This window comes from Sciurus vulgaris (genome assembly GCF_902686455.1).
Source record: "Sciurus vulgaris genome assembly, chromosome: 9".
NCBI lineage: Eukaryota > Metazoa > Chordata > Mammalia > Rodentia > Sciuridae > Sciurus > Sciurus vulgaris.
Window position 1 is genome coordinate 137163053 of NC_136469.1, and position 24775 is coordinate 137187827.

Here is a 24775-nt window from a genome sequence, read left to right on the forward strand (position 1 = left end):
AAGTTCATAAATTAAAACTTATTTTATTTTGTTTTGAGGGAGACTATAAATGTGATTCCGTGAAAACGAAGTAGAGGCATAAACCTAGATTCTCCATTATAACTTCTTTGACATTGTTTTCACAGTTCCAAATATTTTTTTCAGAATAAAGGCACAGTGGGTAGTTTATCATTGCGACTTAGTGTTCTGTAAAACTCTGCTCATTTGCTACATTATTACTTAACTTTTTGCATACTTTTTTTATATTCTAGGAAACTTGAATGTTACTCTTCAAGTTTGGGATATAGGAGGGCAGACAATAGGAGGAAAGATGTTGGATAAATATATCTATGGAGCACAGGTATGGAACAGATTCTACGATTATTTTAATATTGACAATACTCTTCTTATAAAAATATACCAGGTGCACAACACACAAACACACACTCTTTCTAACTTGATCTTTCCTATGTAGAGTCTAAGTTTGCATTTGTACCAGTGCTTTGGTTTCATTCTCCCCAAATTGTGTTTCAAATGATTTGGGTGAGGGAATTGGTAGGAATTAGAAAACTCCGAATGTCTTTTACATGCTACCTATATTAGTAGATGTTATTGTTAGCAGTTGGAAAAATGAAATGACAAATTACATTTTGTTATTATTAGATGATATGTTTATAATAAAAAAATAGAGAAGGGGGACACTTAATTTTAAGTTGCAAGGGCAAAAATTGTCACTGTGTCAACATTTTTGGTCTGTGAATTATAGTTCCTCAGATTTAATAGACATTGATATTGGGTGCCAGATAACTAAGTATGATTATATGCGTGAGGCACATAAAGTAATTTAATATGATAGTGGTATATTTTTAGAAAAAAATCTATGTAGACTAAGAAAAATCACCTGAATAATTATGGTGACATTTTTTGGCAATATGAGTTTTATTAGACATAAATTATGTTTTTAAATAAAAGTATACAAATTGAAAATATATATTATAGTAATAATACTTAAAAATCTAATTGTTCATTTTGAAAGTGTTTAGTGAAGAATAATTGCCTTTTTAATGCTTTGCCAGAGTGCTTTGGATTTGGTGATGTTTAGAAATAAAATAAAGCCATTGAATGTAATCATTTGATGAAGGAGAGTATGTGATATTTAGCTGAAAATGAAGTACACGGTGATTTCTGAACTCTACATGTAATACTGATGTGCTATTTCTTTATTTTTGCTTTTTTCTCCAACTTTTAATTAGTGTATATTTTTTATGTCATTATGAGACATTATGGAGAGTAAATGTCTTCATTTACTCATTAACTGGAGTTTACTGTTTTAAGTAGGGGAGGTATAACTTGGTTATGTGGAACTATGTTTTTTATAAGAAATGAATCTATAGAACAGAGAGAATAGTAACACTCTCCTGTACAAAATTTGATTCTTGTAAAATACGCTTGCCTTAATTTGGATGGAATATAGATTTTAATTTATTTTGTAAAATAGAGAAAAATGAAACTAACACAGTTCTGAATTGTGTATAATGACCCTAGATTTTTTAATAAATTGTATAGATTTGATTCTTAAAACCTTTTTCATTGTTTTCTACATTGTTCCTTATTCCCTGTGAAATCTTTCTACTTATGTTTAACATTTACATTTGTGATTATATGACCTGATAGTTCATGCACTGTCATTTTTAAAACCTCTGCTTCAGGTTTGTGTGTCTGGCTTTTTTTGCCATTTTAAACAGATTGGGGTTAAAGTGAATATTAAGCTAAAGAAGCTCACTGGACAGAGATATACAGGAAGCCACAGTTCTTGTTTTACTCCTGTGCTTGATAAAATGCAATTTGAAAATTGCATTCTTTTTTATCTTTGCTCCATAAAATCTAGCTTCAGGCTACATACAGGATTTTTTAAAAAATAAAAATAAGACTGATCTAACTTGTTATGATATTTGATTCTTGGTGTCAAATAGAATAGCTTTTTATAAAATAGCTAAAGTTAATGAAGAGCAGAAGTACTTTATGGATTTCAGAGTAAATAATATAAAATTTAAATAATCCTTTTTTCTTAAAAATTAGGGAAACATATATATATATATATATAATGTTCATGAATTGGATTTTGTCAGTTCTGTTTTACTTAAAATCATTTAAAAATTTATTTTATTTATTTAAATAATTTAAAATGTATTACTATTCTATAAAAATTAGCATTGATGTGAAAATAATGTAACATAAAATTAACCATTCTAAAGTACGTAATTATAGGTATTTAGTACATTCACAATATTGCCTATCCATCCCCTTAACATTATTTTTTATGTTAATAAATAGCTGCTTACAATAAGCAGGCTTTAATATGAAAATTTGTGGAAATTTTGAGAATTTCCATCTTTTTTGGGAGTCCTTTGGTTTAGTAAAATGTCTCTATTCTCTTCATGTGCTTCATTTCTTGGGAGAAAGTAAACATTATTTTCCTCTTGGAACTTGTGTACAGGCCTCTGTCTTGAAGGTCTGTGTTGATGCTTTTCCTTTTGCTGATGCCTTATGTTGTTTATACCATGCAGTTTTGTAACTGTTGTCATCCCATGCCCTGTTTTATTAAACAATCGTTGTAGTATAGTGGTTCATGAGAAAATCATGACCATTTTTATGAAATTGTCCTAGGAAACTGGAAATTCCCAAGATGATGAATGAGTTGTCATAAAACTGATGATAAGTAATGACTTTTTTTCTGCTTTCTAGAAATTCAAAGTGAATGCTGTGTAAAATACACAAAGACTATTTACTAGTCTATTTTGTTAAAATAGATATAAATATATGTCTAGGTTGGAGAAATTCTGATTATTTAAAACAATACAATTGGGAAAAGTGTGCTTTTGAAAACAGTGGTTTCATAAACATTCTAATATACTTAATAACTTTATATAATCATATAATTTATTCTTCAAGTATATCTGTATTGCTTCTAGAATTGTAGATTCTTTCTATTGCCCATTTCATTGAATTACTTTAGATTTTGTACAGTACAAAAATCTTTTCAAAAGTAATGTTTTCATAAGCTATCTTGAGGACATGAGTTTAATGTGTTATTTAGGATTTTGTTTTAGATTCTCTAACATTGTATTGTGATTGGAAAGAATTATCTTGTACATGTCTGGTCTATTAAACTAGCAAGTCTGTTTTTAAAAAACATTTCTTAAACATTCAGGAAGAAGCTTATTTTAGGCTAGAAGGTAACTTGGGCTTAAATAAAACTGATTATTTTGCCCTCTTCATTTTTTCACTAGTAACATTAAATTTGAGCCATAGTCTATTGAATAGTGTTGATTGAAACCAAATTGAATTAACACCCAAAAAGAATTAATGAGATATTTTAACTAGAACTAGTTCTAAGAATTGAAAAATGTCCCAGTTAAATTCCCAGATTTTAAATTAATTTAAAATTTTCTAGGAGTCTTCAGAAAGATGTTATAGGCTATTTTTCCTAGTGGTGTAGGAGCAAACACACAGTACATAGTGTTTAGTGCCCTGTAACCTGTGGCTAACAGAGGCTAATAACAAACCTCAGAGAAGGACTGGATGTTTCCTTTTTGTAGTTCTTTCCATCTTGGAATCTAAGTGGTTTGCAAACAGTGCTCCACTGAGCATAAACTCAACGAAGTACAGTATTTGTGAGGTAGAACACAACTGTTATTGTGTGCCAATGTCCCGCACAGACGAGGTCTACCTGATAACTAGTAACAAAATAGTTGTGTCTGTATGACCAACTGGGGAGAAAGCATATCTCAAAACTGGACTCCCTGAAACCTTCTGCTGTCTTTAACGTGAATTTTTTATTTTGCGTATTTGCCAACTTATAACAGATTGTATTTAGAGACTCTCTTACAGGTTGTGCCTGTACAGCAAGGTATTATATTGTTATGGCTATTGTATAATCTGTATGACTTAATTAATTTCTGTATATAAACTAAAAACTAAGGTAGATCATTTCTCTTGGAAGTCAGGGAGCGGAAAAAAAAACCCTGCATTTTGGAATAAGGAAATATTTCAGTTCAGAGGTTAAATAGTGTGTGTACTATGTTTGGCACCTGCTGGATTGTGGAACTAAATCTATGTAGTGTTTCACTGTTAAGCCTATTAAGTGTTGCTACCAATCCAATATTTTGATACTTCAGAACTGCTATCGATTACTACTTTGAAATGGTATTCATTTGATTGACTGACTCATTATGCTTATTAGATATGATAAATGAATAGATGAAAGCAAAGTACTATAAAGTAACCTTATATAATATTTGTAGAAGAGTCGTGAAATTTACCAAGAAGGGTTAGTAGTATCTTCTTGAATTTGGAGGGAAGTGGATAAGTGCAGTTAAGAGAAAAAAAGAAGGACAATTTTGTTGAAAAATTTGAAGATATAGAAGAATGTATTAAACTGAAATATGATTTCCAAGGTCATATAAAAAGTCGATGAAGGAAAGGTATAGTTGGAGCTAAACTGGAAGAGGAAGCACAGGGCATTATGGGGATGAAGACAGGAGAAAGATAAATGAAACAAGAGGTCTGTGGGGCAGGAGACATGGTGATGGATTTAGATGACCACAAGAGTGCCAGGAAGATTAGATCCAGCAGTCCCACATAGATTGTTCTCAGACTTCAGTTAATGTTAAGATGTGTTGCTTTTCTGAGGCAGTTGTACTTTTTTGTGGCTGGGTGAATGCTAATAATTCTAGATTGATTGATGTGGTGAGAAACTCATATTTGAACATGCTTGTATTTTATTATGGGCTCCTGAAGAGGTGAGTACTTAGAGGTCTGAGCTTTGTGGGTAGAGGTCCTGGGAGTTATCAGTTTTGATAATAAGTGTCTTGCAGACAGTTGGTTCATTTCATCTATATCATTAAATTTTGTGGTCATAAAGTTGTTCCAATTATTATCCTTTTAATATTGATGATCATCAATAGTGATATCTTTCATCCATTTCTGAAATGGTAATTTGTGTCTTTTCCTCTTTCCTTAAAGAATTGATCTTTCTCAAGAACCAGCTTGTGGTTTTATTGATTTTCTCTTTTCATTGGTGTCTGCTCTAATTTTTATTATTAGTTTTTTGCTGTAGACTAAAACTACTCTTCTGGTTTCCTACAGTGGAAGCTTTAGATTATTGATCTTTCTTTTCTAACATATGCATTCAATGTTAAATACTTTCCTCTAAGCACTGCTTTTGCTGCATCTCATAAAGTTTTGATAAGATGTATTTTTATTAGTTCAAAAAATTTAAGATTTTCTCTTAAGACTTCCTGGATGCATACATTATTTAGAAGTATATTGTTTAATATGTAAATATTTTGAGTTTCATAAGCTGTCTTTAAAAAATTGATCATGGTTAATTTCATTGTAGTTTCAGAACATGCTTTGTATGATTTCTATTGTTATAAATTTTTAAAGGTATGTTTTAAGGCCAGATATAGTCTGACATGTGAATGTTCCAAGAGAGCATGAGAAGAGTATTTTCTAATGGTGGATGGAGTATTCTATAAATGTAAATTAGAAAGTTGATTGTTAGTGATCTTGAAGTTAACTATAGCCTTACTTATAATCTATTTGCTTGATGTGTCCATTAATGGGAAAAGGCTGTAGGAGTTCCCAGCCATAATAATGAGTCCATGCATTTGGAATTCCTGGCAGTTCTATCAGTTTTGTCCTGATACATTTTGATGCTCTGCTGTTAGGTACGTAAACACTGACACTTGTTACATATTTTTGGAAAACAGATCTTTCTAACATTATGCTAGTCTTTATACTTGGTAATTTTCCTTTTTCTAAAGTTTGCTTTGTATGGACTATATGTATATCTGTATGGATATATAATGGAGTGCGGGGGGCACCTGTACATAATCTACATAATCAAAGGTTCCTCCATTCTTCTCTAACTCCCGCTCCCCACCCCATTGTATATCATCATCCCACTTATCAAGGAAAACATTTGGCCTTTGATTTTTTGGGATTGGCTTATTTCACTTAGCATGATATTCTCCATTTCCATCCATTTCTCTGCAAATGCCATAACTCATTTTTCTTCAAAATGAATTTCCTGTAAGCAAATATATAGTTCAGTCTTGTTTTTTGATCTACTGTGACAATGTCTCTATTTTAATTGGTATTTTTTTGACCATTCATATTTAAAGCAATTATTGATTTAGTTGAATTAATATTTATCATATTAGTTTTCTATTCTTTTATTTTTGTTTCTTTTCTACTCTCTTTTTATGCCTTTTCTGATTTTATTTGAGCATTTTATCTCCTCTTTTAGCATATCAACATTCTTTAATTTTTTTTTTTTTTTTGCGTTTGCCCTAGAGTTTCCAATATATACTTTTAAACTAATCTGAGTCCACCTTGAATAACACTGTATTGCTTCATGTGTGGTACACATGCTTATAAGAGAATATTGTCAGCCTATCCTTCCTGTCTCTTATGGTAGCATTCTTATTCATCTTGCTTATCCATATGCTATATGCTATAGTTATTCAATAGATTGTTGCTATAATTAATTATATTTTAGATCAGTTAACAATACAAGGAATTATTTTATTTTGTCTTTATTCCTTCTTTTTCCTCTCCTTTCCTTCTTTCCTCCCTTCCTTATTCTGTATTAATCTATTTTTAAAATTTATTTTCTCATAAAATCAACAGTTGGATTATTTTATAATTTTTGGTATATAACGTGCTGTTATTATTTATATATAGAGTTGAGAAAAATTTAAGGGAATTAACATTTGTTACCTCAAATATTTATCATTTTTTGTGATGTGAACATTTGTAATTTACTCCTGGCAGTTTTGAAATGTACAATACACTATTATTAACGATATTCACCAGGCTGTGCTAAGATCTCACACAAAAAAAGTATGCCTCCTTTCTAATTGGGAGATTTTGTACTCTTTGGCCAACATCTCCCCATTTACCTCACATCCCTAGGCCTCTGTAATTACCATTCTACTCTCTGCTTCTATGAGTTTGGTTATTTTAGATTCCACATGTTAAGTGAGAATGTGTGATATTTGTCTTTTGATGTCTGGTTTATTTCACTTAGAATTATGTTCTTCAGTACAATCCATGTTGTCACAAATGGCTGCATTTCCTTTTTTTTAAAAGACAGAGTAAGTAGTATTCCATGATATGTATACACCACATTTTTTAATCTGTTCATTTGTTTTTGGACACTTAAGATGAGTTCGTAATTTGCCTATTGTGAATAAGGCTGAAATGAATATGGTAGTATAGACATTTCTTTTATAAACTTAATTTCAGATCTTTTGGATAATAAATACCCAGTAGTGGGATTGATGAATCAAAAGGTAATTCTATTTTTTAGTGTTTTGTGGAAACTTCTTGAAGTTTTTCATAATGGCTCTACTAATTAACATTACTACCAACAATGTGAAAGTTTTCTCTTTTGCCCACTTTCTTGTCAACATTTATAGTCTTTCATGTTTTTGATAAAAATCATTTAGACAGATTTGAGATGATATGTCATTGTGATTTTAATTTGCATTTTTATGATGTTAAATAATGTTAAGCATTTTTCATGTATCTTTTGACTTTTTGCATGTCTTCTTTTGAGAAATATGTATTCAGGTCCCTTGCCCATTTGAAAAAAATTGCTGTTGATTTGTTTGAGTTGTTTATATACTTTGGATATCATTTCTTGATGGATGTTGGCTTGCATATATTTTCTCCCAATTTGTAGGTCGTCTCTTCACACTGTTGTTTCCTTCTGCACTGTTGTGCAGAAGCTTTTTAGTTTGATGTAATTCCATTTGGCAATTTTTGCTTTTGTTGCCTATGCTTTTGGGGTCAGATTCAAAATACTGCCCAGAAAGATATCAAGAAGCTTTTTTTCCCTTTTGTTTTCTCCTAGTAGTTTTACAGTTTCTGTTTTTATGCTTACATTTTTAATACATTTCAAGTTGATTTTTTTGTGTGGTGAGAGATAAGGATTGTTTCATTTTTCTGCATATATATCCAGTTTTCTCAACACCTTTTATTGAAGAGAGTGTCCTTTTCCAACATTGTGTATTCTTGGCATGTTTGTAAAAAAGAACCCAATGGACTGTACATGTGTGGCTCATTTCTGGGCTATTTTGTTCCATTTATCAATGTGTCAATTTTTGGGGGGTGATATTATGCTGTTTTACTATAACTTTGCAATAGAATTTGAAATCAGATAGTGTGGTGTCTCCAGCTTTGTTCTTTTTGCTCATTTTGCCATGGTTATTTTAGGTATTTTGTGGCACTCATTCTTTCTTATGTAGAACTTAGATTCTGAGTCAGATCATTTTCCTTCTCCCTGAAGAGCCTTTAATGTTTTTATTGTTGCATTTTAATTGTACATATTAGTGGGATTTGTTATGCTGTATTCATACATGTACATAGCATAATTTGATCCATTTTATTCCCCCAATCCTTCCCTCCCTCCCCCTTCCCTCCCCCTGATCTACTTACTCTACCAATCTCCTTTTGTTGTTACTATTATTATTTAAATTATGTTTATTAGTGCATTATAATGATATGGCAGAGTTCATTGTGGTATATTCATGCATGGACATAGCATGATTTCATTCTCCACTGCTTCCCCATGTCCTCCCCTCTTCCCTTCCTCTCAGTTCCCTTAAGACCTCTTTTTAAAATATTTCTTCTGAGCAAGTCAGCAGGCAATGAATTCCTTGTTTTTGCTTTTGTGAGAAGTTTTTTTTTCTCATTAACTTCTAAAGAATAATTTGCTGGATATAGAATTCTAGACTGGTTGTTGTTTTGTTTCTGTCATCACTTTAAATATTTGACTCCCTTCTCTTATTTGCATGATTTCTGATGAAACATTCTCTGCAATTCTTATTCTTGTTGTTAGGAAGGCATGTTCCCTTTCTCCTCCTCCTCTGGCTTCATTCAAGATTTTTTATTTGTCTTTTCTTTTGTACAGTTTAAATATGTGGTAGGCCTCCTTTTACAGTTCTTGGTATTTACCGTACTTGTATTCTCTCAGATTTGATATGTGGAATTTGGACCATTTCTTGGCTATTACTTCAAATATTTCTTAAGCTCTAGTGTCTCTTCTCTATTATTCCAGTTAGGTGTATGACGCATAACTTGGAATTTTTTTCACTGTTCTTTGAGGTTTTTGTTTTGATTTGTTTATCTTCTTTTGGGATTTTGGACTTGGAAGTTTCTATTGATTTATTTTTAGGTTCACCGATGTCGCAGGCTATCTACTAATATGCTCAACAGTGGCATTCTTTATTTCTGTTATAGTAGTTTTTTTTTTTTTTTTTTTTTTTTTTTTGTACTGGGGATTGAATTCAGGGGCATTTGATCACTGAGCCACATCCCCAGCCCTATTTTGTAGTTTATTTAGAAACAGGGTCTCACTGAATTGCTTAGCATCTTGCCGTTGCTGAGGCAGGCTTTGAACTTGAGATCCTCCTGCCTTAACCTCCCAAGCTGCTGGAATCACAGGTGTGCATTGCTGCACCTGGCTGTTAAACTAGTTTTGATATTTAGTATTTCCTTTATATTATTACTTAGAGTTTTAATTTTTCTGTTTACATTATCCACCTGTTCTTGCATGTTGTCTTTCCCATTAGAATTCTTAGCATATTATTATAATCATTGTTATTTTAAATTTTCTCACCTAGTAATTGTAAAATCTGAGTCATATCTGACTCTAGTTCTAATACTTGCTTTTTCTCTTGAAAGTGCTTTTTGGAATGTCTTATAATTTTTTATGAAAGCTGGATGGGATGAATTGAGTAATAAAAATTTAGATAAACAGACCTTTAGTGTGAGGTTTTATGTTGTTTTGGCCAGGGTTATGTCATATTGAATGTATGTTGTAGCTGTAGATGCCAAAGGCATGAAATTCTTCTAGTATCCATGTTTTTTCTTTCCCCTACCCCATCCTTTTTGGATATCTCAGTGAACTCCTTATTTGAAGTCTGTCTTGTAGCTCTTGAGCTGTCATTGACTGCTATTACACTGGAGCGCTGTCAATAATGTGGCTAAGTATGAGGAAGGGAAAGAATTCTACATTCTCAGTCTTTAGTGGGCCTGTGTCATGGGGCCGTGCCCTTCACAAGTGTTTTTGAGTTTCTCCCACTTAATGAAACATAATGGCCAGAGGAGAGTGGAGTTGGAAATTTTTCTTCCCCCATGGAACATAAGGCTCTGGACATATCTCACGGTGGTTACTTTCTCTCTGTCTGTACAGAGCCATGAGGAAATTTTTCTTGGCTCTTCCCCAAGTTCCTCAAGGTGAGACCCATGGAGGTGTGGGGGTAACCCTAAGACTGTGTGCCTTTAGCATCTTCCACTGAAGCTTGACCACTGTCTCTAGCGATTTACTGAAATTGGTCAAAGTTAACATTTAGATATTACCATTTACTGCCTCTAGTAGCTTCTGTTCCAGGTAAACTGATCTTGACTGTAACTATCTGGATTTTCCTTATTCTGTATATTTCAGAATGGTGATTTGCCCTGAAATCTTAGTTCTCTGATGAGTCTAAGAAAAGTCACTGATTTTCATAGTGCTCAGGCTTTTCCTTATTGTAAAGACAGGTTTTTTTTTTTTTTTTTTTTTTTTTTTTTAATGTGTTGGAGCTGAAACAAAGTCTCAGAATTCCTTTTGTATTTTAATATTTTTGCTTTTTTAAATCTTTCCTTCTCAGATTTTCACAATAGTGAAGATCAAAGCTGGTACTAATTATGATGATGATATAAAAAAAAACGGTAAATAGTTTTTACCTGAAATTATATTGAGAATATGATTAGAGAAGCATGAGGGTTTTTTAGATAGCTAGATTAGTGAATAAGTTTATCCTCCTATCTTTTTTATGAGTCCTGAAAAATTCATAAGGATCACTGGAAAATTTTGCACATATTGGTCTAGACTAGGAATTGGCAGACTTTTCCTATAAAGAACTAGATAGGAAATATGTTAGACTTTTTTATAGGCCATACTATCTCTGTTGCAACTAATCAACTCTGCAGTTGTCCACTAAAGCAGTCATTAGTCATGCTTAAACAAATTAGTATGATGATTTTTTTAAATAAAAGTTTATCTACAGATGCAGGCTGTGGGCTGGTCTCAACCCACAGACTGTGTTTCACCAATCTCTTGTCTAAATAGCTTTTGGTACATAGTACTCCTACTCCCAGCCTCACTGAGCCCAAGCCAGTTGATTGATATTTACCAGCATATTACTGGCCATGACAACTGTGTATCCTTGTCTATTTATGTGTCTGATTTTCAAAACTATGAGGTCCTTGAGGTTTGGAACTTAGATCCCTAGCACCCAGCACAATGCATGGTGTACAGTTGGCAGACAAATGTTTTTAGCCATTTAGTCCTTGACTCAAATCCTGGCTCACCCTTACTTATCTGTGTGACCTTGGTTCTTGTAATCTTTGTTTATCAGTAAAATAGGAATAATAATGCCAGCCTCTCATGTTGTTGTGATGATTAATGAAAGACCTAGATATACATCTGATACATAGTAGATGCAAAAAGTACTTCACTTTTATTATTAAAACCTAAGAGGTAGACATAAATGCCATTAGAGTCCAGACTTATGCAGAATTTTGTATTAAGTGTTTGACCACAAACTGGATGAGAATCAAGAATGTGGTAGTTATTTTTGTGTATGTATATACTTTTCATTCTTCCCCCACAAAATAATGGGATAAATTAAAAGAAATATGATATATAAGAGGCAGGAAGCAATCCCTCTGTTATATTTGGCTTTACTCAGACCCTTATTACAGTATCATGTCCAGTTTTACATTGCTCATTTTAAAGAGGATGTCAAAAAACTATATGTAGGGTGTCCTGGGAAGAGTCAACAACTGCGATTAAAGGGACAGAAATAGTCCCTTTGAGGCAAGTTTAAGGAACTGAGTTTATTTATTCTGGAAAGCAGATGGTAAAGGAGTTCTTAACTATATGAAGGGTTCTTCAAGTATATGAAGGGTTATTAGAAGGAGGATACTCTCAAGTTGTTCTCCAATGCACAGAGGACCAAAAGAGGAAATCGACTTTTCATTTAAAGAAAATTGTGTTAAACACTGAAATGGACTATCAAGGGATGTCATGGAATCTCCATTTTTTAAAATATTTAAAAAAATAGCAAAAGATGGTTATTGAAAAGTTTAAATGTTTGACCTCGTGAACATGAGAGACAGGATTGTAGACCTTGCAGTCTTTCCTATTTGTGTGATATGATTTTTTTTACATTTACTATAATTTGCCAAGCATATCTTGCAGGGAAGTCACTTTTGATAAAATTATACCTTAGGTTGCATTATATATTAATTGCTGGATTTATATTGAATGAACATTATTATTTATCTGCTAGGATTTAAAATAAAGTCAATTTATATGTAAAATATTTATCTTTTACATTCTATTTGATATATCTGAGGCATTATTGAAGAGTATTTATAATTAATATTTTTTCAAGTAGTACATTACAATATTCTGTAACTCTTTTGTGACAGGGAATCCTCTTGGTATATGATATTACAAATTATCAAAGCTTTGAGAATTTAGAAGATTGGTATACTGTGGTGAAGAAAGTGAGTGAAGAGTCAGAAACTCAGCCTCTGGTTGCTTTGGTGGGCAATAAAAGTAAGTTATAACTACTTATTTATAGTAAAGTTTGTTTGTTGCTGTGGACTGAATGTTTGTGCCCCCTCTCCCCACTCCAGTTCATATCTTGAAACTCAAGTCCCAATATAATGGAAATTGGAGGTGGGGCTCTTGGGTGGTAGTTAAATAATGAGAATGGAGCCCTCTTAATGAAATTAGTGCTTTTATAAGAACAGAGAGGAGAGAGGTGATCTTTTTCTGCCATTTGGGGTTATAGCAGAAAGGTGGCCATCTGTAAACTAGGAAGAGGGCCTTCACCAGACCCTGAATCAATTGCACCTTGGTCTTGGACTTCTCAGTTTTTGAAACTGTGAGAAATAATGTTGGATGTTTAGGCCATCAGTCTGTGATATTTTGTTATAGCCACCTGAACTGAGAACTTACACAGACATTTTTTTTTTCCCTGAGAAAAAGATTTGATATTTTTTCCTGAGAAAGAGATCGATATTTGACAGCTTTTTTGGAAGCTGTTTCCAAACCGGAAACAAATTGAGTAGAAAATTCTTAAGGGTGTGTTTAGTCTTTTCAATAACTTTATCTTCATAAATGGTATCTTTTTTTTTAAATTCGCAGTATACCATATAGTGTACATCATATTGTAGTAAACATCTTTAAATGTGTATTTAGCCCCCCATTTAGACATTACAGTGTGGTAATGAATATATACTGTTCAATAACCATTTTGATCCTTGCTCTACTGCTTTTGGCCAATTCCTGTGAAGGTAAGTTCAGTTCTTACAGTGTGTTTTGGCTTCCTGTGGTCTAAGGAAGCAGCATGCACTATTAAGAACAGCAATACAGCTGTAGAGTTTATGATACTGAATTGCAGCTTCAGCTCTGTCCCAGAGGTTTTTGATATACATTTTGTTATATAATCTTCTGTTCTAGAGAAGGAAGCAGTGTTTGCATAGAATTTTATATACATTGTTTCTTGCTCCAATTGCTTATAAACTTCCTTTTTTGAATTTTTGTGGTTTGTTCAGTGGTTTTTGTTTTGTGGTTTTTCTTTTTGAGAAAGAGTACATCATATTAGGAGAGGAGCAGTCCTTGGTTAAAAATTAGGGATAACAATTTTTTGGTATCTGTTTCATGGGCTATGAGATTATCATATAAATTTTAAAACTGAAATCAGTACAGGACTGCTAGTTGGTTCATAGGAAATGAGATATTAATAAAGGCTTTCAAATATATGAAATATTAGATATGACCTGATATTTTCCAACTACTTGAGGTCAGAAAAAGAGAAAATAAATTCAAATTTATACTGTAGAGGATTTAAGTCAGGAACAATTCCTGACTAGGTTGTTAAATCAATACCCAAATGGTGCCAAAAGCATTATATTCTCAAAGGTCTTTAAAGGTATAGTAATTTTTTTCCTCTGTAATTGTTTAGAAAATAGTGTTTCCTGAATAGCCAGATCAAAATTTATACATTATCTGGTTTTGCACACTGAGATGAGCATTTAATAAATCTAAGTCTTAATTTAAAACCATAACAAAACAGGAATGAATGCCATTTCTCTGAAGAGTTAAAAATATAAAGTACTCACTAGAAAACAGTATTACATATCACAAAATGGTATGACCTGGACAGAAATCATACTTTTTATTTTTTTAAGATTAAGTCAAATTCTCCTCATCTGTTTTATAAATAATTCTTTTTAAGTGAATCAGTTGCTTTTCAGTTCTTTGAAATCTTCCTTTACAAATCTTCAGTTTTGATGACTCTTGGGTTCTGTTCCTGGGTTCAGCTTTTCATTTTAGGAGTAATTTCTTAACTGTTTGTCATGTTACCAAAATATTGGCTTATACTATTGTGAAATTTATGCTTTATTGGAGTTTTTGTCATCATTTTATGGGAAATAATAGAGGAAGGAGGGGAATTTTGTTTCATTTCTTTCAGGATGTAATCTAACCACCATCTGAGATAATGGTTTAGTGGTGCATAATTATGTACATTGTACATGTTTATGCTATCCTGTGAGGCATCACACCACTGATTGCTGTCAAAGACAGGATATCAGACTAAATGAACTATGAACTGGGCTGGTGGTACCATGCCTAGGTTTTAAGAACAAACATTTATGTTATTTGAATTTTTACAGAAAATCAATACAGATTTTGTTTGAGATTTAATAGTACAAAAAGTCAATTTTTTTTTCACTTTTGGCTTAGCTATAACCCACTTTTCTTACCTGTTTTTATAATATTCTCTTTCAGAATGAGATCATAGAGTGTTCAGTCAGACCGTTACATATATAAAATGAACAGATTCTAGATGAATATTTTCCTGGTATTATTTACTGTATTAATTTGTCACTAGCTCAGTTATCATGTGATTCATATAATGAAAGATTCTTCTGCAGTCTAAGTCTATTAGCATTTTAACTCCAAGTTTCCTAAATATTTTATGATCTGTTTTCAAATTGATGTTATATTAGTATAGTATAGTAGCTATATGTTCATTTTCTTTTTGGGAATATAATTACATTTAAAAGTAGTAAAATTTACAAAGACTTCACACATTGGCTAAAGGAAAGGCAAGAGAAGTATGTTAGACATTTTTAAAACTAGATTATTATGCTGAGTACCTAAATGTAGTCATCTGCTTAAAAGTGTTTTTTAATTCACTGTTGTATCCCATTCTTTGCAACTTTAATAGAAACAAATGTGAAAAGAAATATATATAGTCTGTTAAATATTAGGAGCAGTAGTCAACTTTTAGCCAAAGTTAGTAGAAGGGTGTGTGTGTGTTTGTGTGTGTGTGCATGTGTGTGTCTAGGTGTGTCTGGGTTGAATTCTTATTCCATGCCATGAGCTTTATATTTAGCTAAGTTATAAGATTGAGTTTTATATAAAATACTAAACTTAGAAATTTGGACTGAGGATAGAGGGTAGATGATATAAAGAATTTTTAAAAATGGAACATTTAAGTTTTTTTATGTTTAAAAATCGATTAAGTTAATGATGTAGCCACTAGAGGAAGGTATTTGCTTGTAAGAAATGGGCAAAAGATTGGTAATTAGTGTATTATTTCAATGTATAAACAATTGAAAGTATATAATAATTAAATTAATTTATTTTAGTCTGTATTTTGGAAGTCTATCAGACATTAGTTAATGGTATTTCTTTGTATGATTTAAGATTTTAAAGTATTGAGTACTTGTGCACAGGTTTGGACTTATATTTTATTTACAGATACAATTTTTTTTTATTTAACAGAGAAGTTGCTTTACTAAGTCTTAATTTCCCTCATCTTAAAATGAGAGTAATGGTTTCTGTTTGATAAAGTTGGTTTTAAGATTAAATGATATGCATGAAAAACACTAGCCATATGGCTTATGCCTAATAAATGCTTAATAACTATTATTAATTATTATTTAATCCTAATAGCCTTTAAAAATGCTGAGTACACTTACTTTTAATTTGAATGACCACAAGTTATAAATTAGTAGAGCTAAAATAGATGTTTTAAAAAACTGGCTGGAAAGATACGGTTCTTAGAGAATTTTTTTGTCATCTTATTCCTTGTAGTGGTTTTTGACTTTTTCTCCCCAGGTTGATAGTTTCCATATTATGTGCTAAGTAGGGCCATTCACTCAGCAAACATTTTTGAGTGCCACCCATGTGTATTAAGCTAGCCATTGTTAATTTGCTCAAAGATTGAGCCAGGGAGTTCTTAAGGAATGGTTAGTATCTGCCATCCTAGGTATTACTTTACTATTTTTTTCCTGTCATCATCAAGTTTTAAAAAAATGTGACTGCCTTTCTTTTGCTCTGATTATCAAGATTAATAGATACATTTATGTTCAAATTTTTATGGAAGCTAATGCTTTTACTTATAATGAAGTTAAAAAAGGAACTCCTGATAGGCAAATTTTAAAACAAAGAAAGAGGTTAGCTCATATGCTTTTATTCTGTGCCTATCACAGAAATTCAGCTGACATTTAGTGATCTGTCCCACCCCCATGGGAGTGAGATGTCTGAAAGGCCACAGATTCAGTCACAAAGCACTGTAAACAGTTATATTGCCATATAAATCCAACTTGTGCAACGCAGAGAGCAGAATCTGGTCTAATTTCCTGTCTTCGAAAGTCATGCTCTCCTGTATTGGAGCACTCTCACTTCAACTGCAGAGCCTAATGGGTATTTAATTTATGTCCACTTAAGGGCTCTTTCATGGATGGACCTAGACCTGGCCATGGCCTAACATACCACTATCACCTCTCATATAAACTAACTGCAGTATCCTCTTCCTCCTCCTAACTTTGTTCTCCTGTGGTTCAGTTGCCAAGTGAAAAATCATATTATATGATTTCTTTGCTTAAAACCCTTTAGTATTTTCTCATCATACTCACAGTGATATCCATATTCTTCATCCAGGTTTGCTGGGTGTACATGATTTGGTTCTTCCCTGTTTCTCAGATCTCATTTTCTACATGTTTTCTTGCCCACTGTATGCTGAAGACTCCTTGGTCTATTTTTTTTCCTGTTTCTAAAACATTCCAAGTTTATCTGTACTAGAGTATCTTCGGCTTGAAATGCTTTTCCCTCTGATTTTTGATTTTGGCTAGCTCCATTTGTCATTTCATCTCACCTTAAACATCATCTTCTTAAACTTACCTTCTTGGACCATTCATTGTACAGGAGCCACATACTCCTTTATGTTAGGTCATTGTGTTTCAGTTATCTGTATAGTCTCATTGTCATCTGTCATTATTTCATGTCTGCCTTTCTCCACTAACGGTTTTAAGCTTTATGAAAGCTAAAGACTTCGTCACTGAGAGTAGTGCTTGAATGAGTGAATACTGAATGAATGGATAAAAGCCTTTTCATGAAGACTGTTGAAATTAGAAGTGTTTATGGCCCAGGGTGTGTTATTAGGGGAATATGTTTTCCTAATGAGGAAAATACATATTTAGATATAGGGAATCTGTTAAGATGGCCTTCAGACCAAACTGTTCCATTGAATTCCACCCTGGTGAATAATGTCAATGGGATTTCTTAGAAAATACATCCTAGTATTATGTAGGGTAGTGTTTGAAGTAAAATGTCAGATATTTTACTTTATGATTTTAGTTTAAATAAATGTAAAAATTTTAGGAAATTTACTTCTTTTTCCTAACTTGTGACTTACATAATAGAAACCTATACCTTTTTTACTTTATAAGGTTTTAATTTTTATATTTAATTAAAAAAAATCATGATCTGCAAAACTGCAGTTTAAATTTTTCTCCAGTGTTTCAGGCAAGGACATAAAATGAAATGAAAATTTAGGAATGTTAATTTTCTAAACATTAATTTTAAATTCAGTCCATGTTTTATAACCGCTTGGCATTTTAATTTGTCATTTTGTTATTTTCTATCTTTAATCTGTTATGCTTTTCTACTATCTGATCCATCAGCCAGTTTCTTCCCTGACTAGCTAACATTCTCAGTTGGGTAGATTGTAAACAGAATTAACAGGGGTTGCATAGGAGCTGCCCTCTTCCTGATTTATGGCTGTATAGTTAGTGGAGGGGTGGTGGTTATCAGTAACTTGTATTGGGGGTAGGAATTATCATGCTCCAGTATAGAGTGGATGGATGAATGATTTCTACTCTTAAAGATATTAACCAGATCCTTTCCCAAATAAAGACTAATAACTCAGATTTTTAAACAATCTTCCTGACAGATGAGGGCATAGAGAAGAGTGCATCAACACTAATTAACAATGTGGAGTGTATATTCTTCTTAACAGTGATTGATTGTTCTTGGAGAACTATCTCTGCCCAGGAAGTGATGTTTTACATTGGGAGGTTTAAAGGTTACATTTTAATGTACCCTGTAAGTTGTGTTCCCTGGACTTAGTGGGAATGAACTAGTAACAAGTAAATTTTAAGTTGAAAATTGTGCTGATGCTCTTAATACAATCATCACAATGTTTTAAAAAAAACTTCCATTTTTTCTTAGTAATAGAGAAATATAAAAAATGGTTATTTGTCAAATTTGAAAATTTTATTGAAATTTACATAAAATATTTGCCTATACTGTGACTCTTTTGAGTCTACAAAAATTCTTATTTCTTCTAGAGAGCAGAAATGTGAAACATTTAGATCGGTAATATTTAATTTTATTCTTATCTTGAAGGATTCATACCAGCTCCTATAAAATTTATCACCTATAGTATTATACCAAGGTGAAAAAGTCATTGTTACAATTTAAGAGAGCTGTGATTTATAAAGCATAAATAATTCTTCTGAGGATTTGAAACATTCATTGTTTATATGTTTGAAATTCACACATTGTGCCCCTTTCCCCAATTTCTTTTAATCCTTTGCTTCTTTTTTGTTTCAGATAGTAGTAATCCCAAACTACTAGACCCAAGTGTGTATTTCAGATGAAACTAATGTTTCGTCTGCTTCTTTACTTTTTCTTCTCTTGACATGTAAATTTTTCAAACAGCTATGGTTATTTACTTACTGGAAGATATTGAAAGCATTTCTACATACCAAGTGAGAAAGTCTTTTAATATTTACACAAAGGTGTTCTCCTACATGATTATTCACAGTCCTATTTTACTTTCAGGACATGTTGATAGTATTTTAAGTTTAATTGGTTTAATAGTAACTACAAATCATAAGCATAAGCTTGCCTTCAGACTGGGAGTGTGACTGACAATTGCTGGAGGAGAAAATGTCAAATGAGAGCTGCTTCACAGCATTACTCAAAAACCATTTTGCACCTGATGGTTTGTTGCAGTGATCTTATTTCATTATTTTTTTGGATAACTTACGTCAAGCCATTTTGATAGTACTGTAATTTATTTAGCCTAAGAAGTATTATAGTTTTTGTTTTTGTGGGGTTTAGGGAGTCCTGTAACTATATATAATTTTCAATGTGTTCTCTTTTTCACAGTAAAGATTTATTAATATTAAAGGAAGCATAATGATTCTTGTTTCTGTTTCTTTTGTGATACATCTCTGATTTTTAATTGTAGAGCAAATTATAAATATAAAGTTTACATTAAGAGCAGAGTTATAATAACAGATTTCATTGTGAAAAGGGGTTTGACATTTTCATTAACATAAGTTGCTGTAATAGTTTCCTTAATCTATATTTTTGGTATTTTAAAGCAGATACAATATAATTAAAAAATATACTAGACTGGGGATCATAAAAATGCAGATTTTCTCTTGGTTTTGTCTTTTTATTTAGCTGTATGACCTTGGGCAATTTGCTTGACCACTTCTGGTATCCTTGCGTATAAAATGAGGGAACATACTGGCTGTTTCCTAATCATTTTCCACTTTTAAAATTGTTGACCCAAACTTTTTAGTTTTTAAGATTACTTAATGGGACATATTAATTGCTGTACAGTTTAAGAAAGTTTTATTTTATCTTCATGTGTATGATAAACCTTGGTGTCTTTGCAAAGATTTCTTTGGCTTCTTTTATTATTCAATTATTTTATTGTTAAAAATTCAAATTGCTATATACATGGATAAGTGCATATAATAATTATAATAATAGTAATATATCTAACTAAGATTCATTGAATTCTTAGTATTTGCCAGGCATACCTTAGAAATATGGTCAATTTTAGAGTGGTTTTGGGCATGGTAAAAACAGCATTTTTTAACTTAAAATTTTCTTGAATTAGAATTTAAATTTTAAATGTTCATTTTATGTGACATCATTTTCTAAAATTTCAAATGAATGTTTTTAGGGTTTTTTTGTGTGTGTGTATGTGTGTGGTGTTGGGGGTTGAACCAGGGCCTTGTACAGCCTGATTGTCTAGTTTTGCAGTGTAAATAAAACAATTTGGTAGATACATTATTTGTTTCTAATTATTATCTCTCCATTCATTTTAATAAATATTTGAGCACATCTCAATGTAGGTATTATAAAAGTGAACAAATGGCTATCCCTGCCCTCATTTAGCTGTGTTCCAGGGAGGGAGGGAAGGAAGGAAATATATTTCCAATGATAATAAGAGATAGATAAAGCAGGAAAGGGAAAAGAAGAAGGAATGGAGAATGGTATAATATTTTGTTTCCTTTTTTTCTGCAAAACTGGGATTTGAACCAGGGGTACTCTACCACGTACATACATCCCTACCCTTTTATTTATTTTGAGATACCACTCAGTACTAAATTGCCCAGACTTGGGCTTGACTTTGTGATCCTCCTGCCTCTGCCTTCTGAGTCACTGGGATCTGTAAAAATTGAAGCATCCCTTATCAAAATATCTGAAATCCTCTAAATTCTGAAAACTTTTTTGAAAATTCACATGATACCACAAGGTGGAAGGTTTATTACACTATGAATCTTGTTTCATGCAGAAAATTATATAAACTATTGTGTAAGTTACTTTGAGGATGTATGTATAAGTGTATATGAAACATAAATGATTTTCTTGTATAGACTTTTATATCATCACCCAAATAGTTCATTGTGTTTAGTCAGATAAATTAAAAAAGTCAGAAATCTGAAATACTTCTGGTCTCAAGCATTTCAGTCAAGGGATACTAAATGTGTATCATGTTTGATTACTGTAGCTTTGTAGTATGTTTTGAAATAAGTGTGGTGACTACATTTTTTTTTCTTTTTATTTAAGATTGCTTTAACCCTTTGGATTTTTAAATAGTTCCATACAAATTTTAGGATTACTTTTTTTCTATTCTGTGAAAAATTTCATTAGAATTTTGATGGAAATTGCAATGAATCTTCAAATCACTTTGTATTATAGACATTTTAATAATGTGGATTCTTCCAATCCATGAACTCACGAGAACACGTGATATCTTTTCATTTGTGTCTTCTTTTTTTTTTGGTACTGAAGATTGAAACCAGGGCCACTTTACCACTGAGCTGCATCCCCAGACCTTTGTATTTCATATTTTAAATTTTGAGACAGATTCTTGTTAAGTTGCTGAGACTTGCCTCGAACTTGCAGTCGTCCTGCCTCAACCTCCAGAGTTGTTGGAATTTTAGGTGTGCACCACTACACCCAGTTTTTTCTTATTTCTTTCTTTAGTGTTTTGTAGTTTTAGAGTGCTGTTCTTTCACCTCCTGGTTAAATTTTATTCCTAAATATTTTTATTTTTTAATGCTACTGTAAGTAGGAGTATTTTTCTTGATTTCTCTTTGAATAGGTTTGTTGTTAGTGTATAGAAGTGCTACTTATTTTTGTATAATTGATTTCATCTTATAATTTTATTGAATTCATGTTTTGGTTCTCGCAGTTTTGGTAGAATGTGTAGAGTTTTATATACGTAAGATCATGTCATCTATAAATAGAGACAGTTTCACTTTTTCCTTTCTAATGTGGATGCCTTTTATTTCTTTTCCTTGCCTGATTCTTCTAGCTATGACATCCACTTTATTGAATACAAATGGTAGATTGGGCAATCTTACCTTGTTTCTGGTCTTAGGAGGAAAGCTTTCAGTTTTTGAACGTTGAGTGTAATGTTATCCGTCTTCTTGTCTTATTTGGACTTTATTATGGTGAGGTGTATTTATTTTATACCCAGTTTATTGAGAGTTTTAACATGAAAGGATAGTTTAACTTGCCTTTTCTGCATTTATTGAGATAATCTTATGATTTTTATCTTATATTCTATTAATGTGGTATATCTTATTTTTTGGTTTGCATATATTGAACTATTCTTAAGTCTCAGGGATAAATTTCACTTCATGGTGGCTTATAATTTTTTTTTTTTGGTACCAGGGATTGAACACCAGGCTGTTTAACCATTGAGCCACATCTCCATTCCTTTTTATTTTTTTGAAACAGGGTTTCACTAAGTCACTTTGTGCCTTGCTAAGTTGCTGAGACTGACTTGGAACTTCTGATCCCCCTTCTCTCAGCTCTGAGCTGCATGGGATTATCGGCATGTGCCACCACATCCGCCGCTTTATGATTCTTTTAATGAAATTGGTATGGCCAGTATTTTGTTGTGGAGTTTTGCATGTGTGTTCATCAGGAATATTGGGGTCTAGTTGGCCTGTCTTGTACTTTTGCCTGACTTGATATCAAGATAATGCTGGCTATAAAGATGAGTTTAGAAGGTTTTCTCTGATGTTTTGTTAGAGTCTGAGGAGGATTGACTCAAATTGTTCCTTAAATGACTGGCAGTATTTACCAGTGAGGCCATTAGGTCTGGGTATTTCTTGTTTTGAAGTTTTGCTTACTAATTCAATCTTCTTTATTGGTCTGCTTTGATTTTCTTCATTATTCATTCCAGGAAAGTTGTACGTTTATAGAAGAGTGTCTCATTTCTTCTAGGCTATCCAATTTGTTTGCATATAGTTGCTCATACTAATTTCCAGTGATTTTAAAAATTTCTCTTGTATCCTTTATAATGTTTCCTGTTTCACGTATACTTCTACTTATTTGACACATAATGGGAAAGGGACAGTCTCTTCAATAAATGATGCTGGGAAAACTGGATAGCTACATGTGCTAAACAATGAAATTAGATCCTTATGTCATAGCACATAACAAAAATCAACTCAAGATGAATAAAAGACTTAAATGTAAGAGTGGAAATTATAAAACTTCATAAGAAGCATAGGGAAAAAAGCTTCTTAATATTTATTTGGGCTTTTTTTTTTTTTTTTTTTGCATATAACCCCCAGATCACCTGCACAGGTGGAGTTACATCAGACCAAAGAGGTACACAGAAAGGAAAAATCAGCCAGTGAAGAAAACAGCCTATGGAGTTGACAAGAGATATTTGCATACTATACCTTTGATAAAGATGTTAATATCTAGAACATGTAAAGAGCTCAAACAACTCAATTGCTAGGAAAACAATAATACTTGATTTTAAAAAGGACCCGAATAAATATTTCTCAAAAGGAGACATACAGATGGTCAATAGGTATAAGAAAAATGTTCAGAATTACTAATCATTAGAGAAATACAAATTAAATCCACAGTAAGATATCATCACTTTTTAGAATGGCTGTTATCAAAAAAAAAAAAAAAAAGTTGGGTGTTAGCAAGGATGTGGAGAAATAGGAACTCTGTACACTGCTTTTGGGTATACATTAGTATAGCCCTTATGGAAAATAGAATGGGGGTTCCTCAAAAAATTAAAAATATGATCCAGAGTCCCACTTTGAGTATGTATCCAAATGAAATGAAATCATTATTCGATTTTTTTCTTCTCATATTCATTTAAGCATTAGTCACAATAGGCCAAGAAAAGAAATCAGTCTAAGGGTCCATCAGTGAATGATAAAGAAAGAAATTTTAGTGTTTTTTTGTTGGGGGGGGAGGGTGTGGTGTGTGTCTGGTGTGTGCTCCTGGCATAGAGTGGAATACTATTCAACCTAAAAAAAGAAATGCAGTCATTTGCAATAACATGGCTGAACTTGGAGGACATTATGCTATGTGAAATAAACCAGACATAGAAAGACAAATACTGTATCATATCACTTATGTGTGGAATTTAAAAACATTGAACTCATAGAAGCAGAGAGTAGAGTTAGTTGTCAGGGTCTGGAGTGTTGGGAAGAAGTGATATTGGCCAAAGGTTATATATTGTCAGGGTGTGTACTGGCTGGGAATCTATTGTTCATCATAGTATTTATAGGTAATAGTATTGTATACAGTTGGCTTTCTGTATCTGTAATTTGTGTATCCCTGAATTCAAACAACTGTAGATGGAAGATATTGGGAAAAGAATCTGTACAGAACACATGCAGATTTCCCAACTTGTCAGTATTCCCTTACTATAACAACTATTTACATTGTATTAAGTATTATAACTAATCTGAGCTATTTAAAGTATATGGGAGGATGTGTTTAGTATCATATGCAAATACTGCACCATGTTATATAAAGGACTTGAGCATGTTGGGATTTTGGTATCTGCAGGGGGTTCTGAAATCAGTTCCCTGCAAATACTAAGGAACTACTGTACTTGAAAATTGCTGACAAGGATAGTTCTTAAATGTTCACCACAAAAAAATAAGTGTGTGACATGATGGATGTGTTAATTAACTTTTATTTTATCATTTCAAGTTTGCATATGTCAAACATTGTGTTGTACACTGTTAATATGTACATTTAAATTTTGGCAGTTATACCCTTAATGAAGCT

The 24775-nt window shown here is 32.2% G+C and overlaps 1 protein-coding gene across 2 annotated transcripts in view; it reads left to right on the forward strand.

The window, feature by feature from the left end:
• RAB28 (RAB28, member RAS oncogene family) overlaps nucleotides 1-24775 on the forward strand; it is an 80323-nt gene that overhangs the window by 9678 nt on the left and 45870 nt on the right. For both annotated transcript variants that reach the window (XM_079153622.1, XM_079153621.1), the window contains exons 3-4: nucleotides 252-340; nucleotides 12532-12661. In XM_079153622.1, the coding sequence (XP_079009748.1) occupies nucleotides 252-340; nucleotides 12532-12661 (219 nt within the window). The remainder of the gene's footprint in view (nucleotides 1-251; nucleotides 341-12531; nucleotides 12662-24775) is intronic.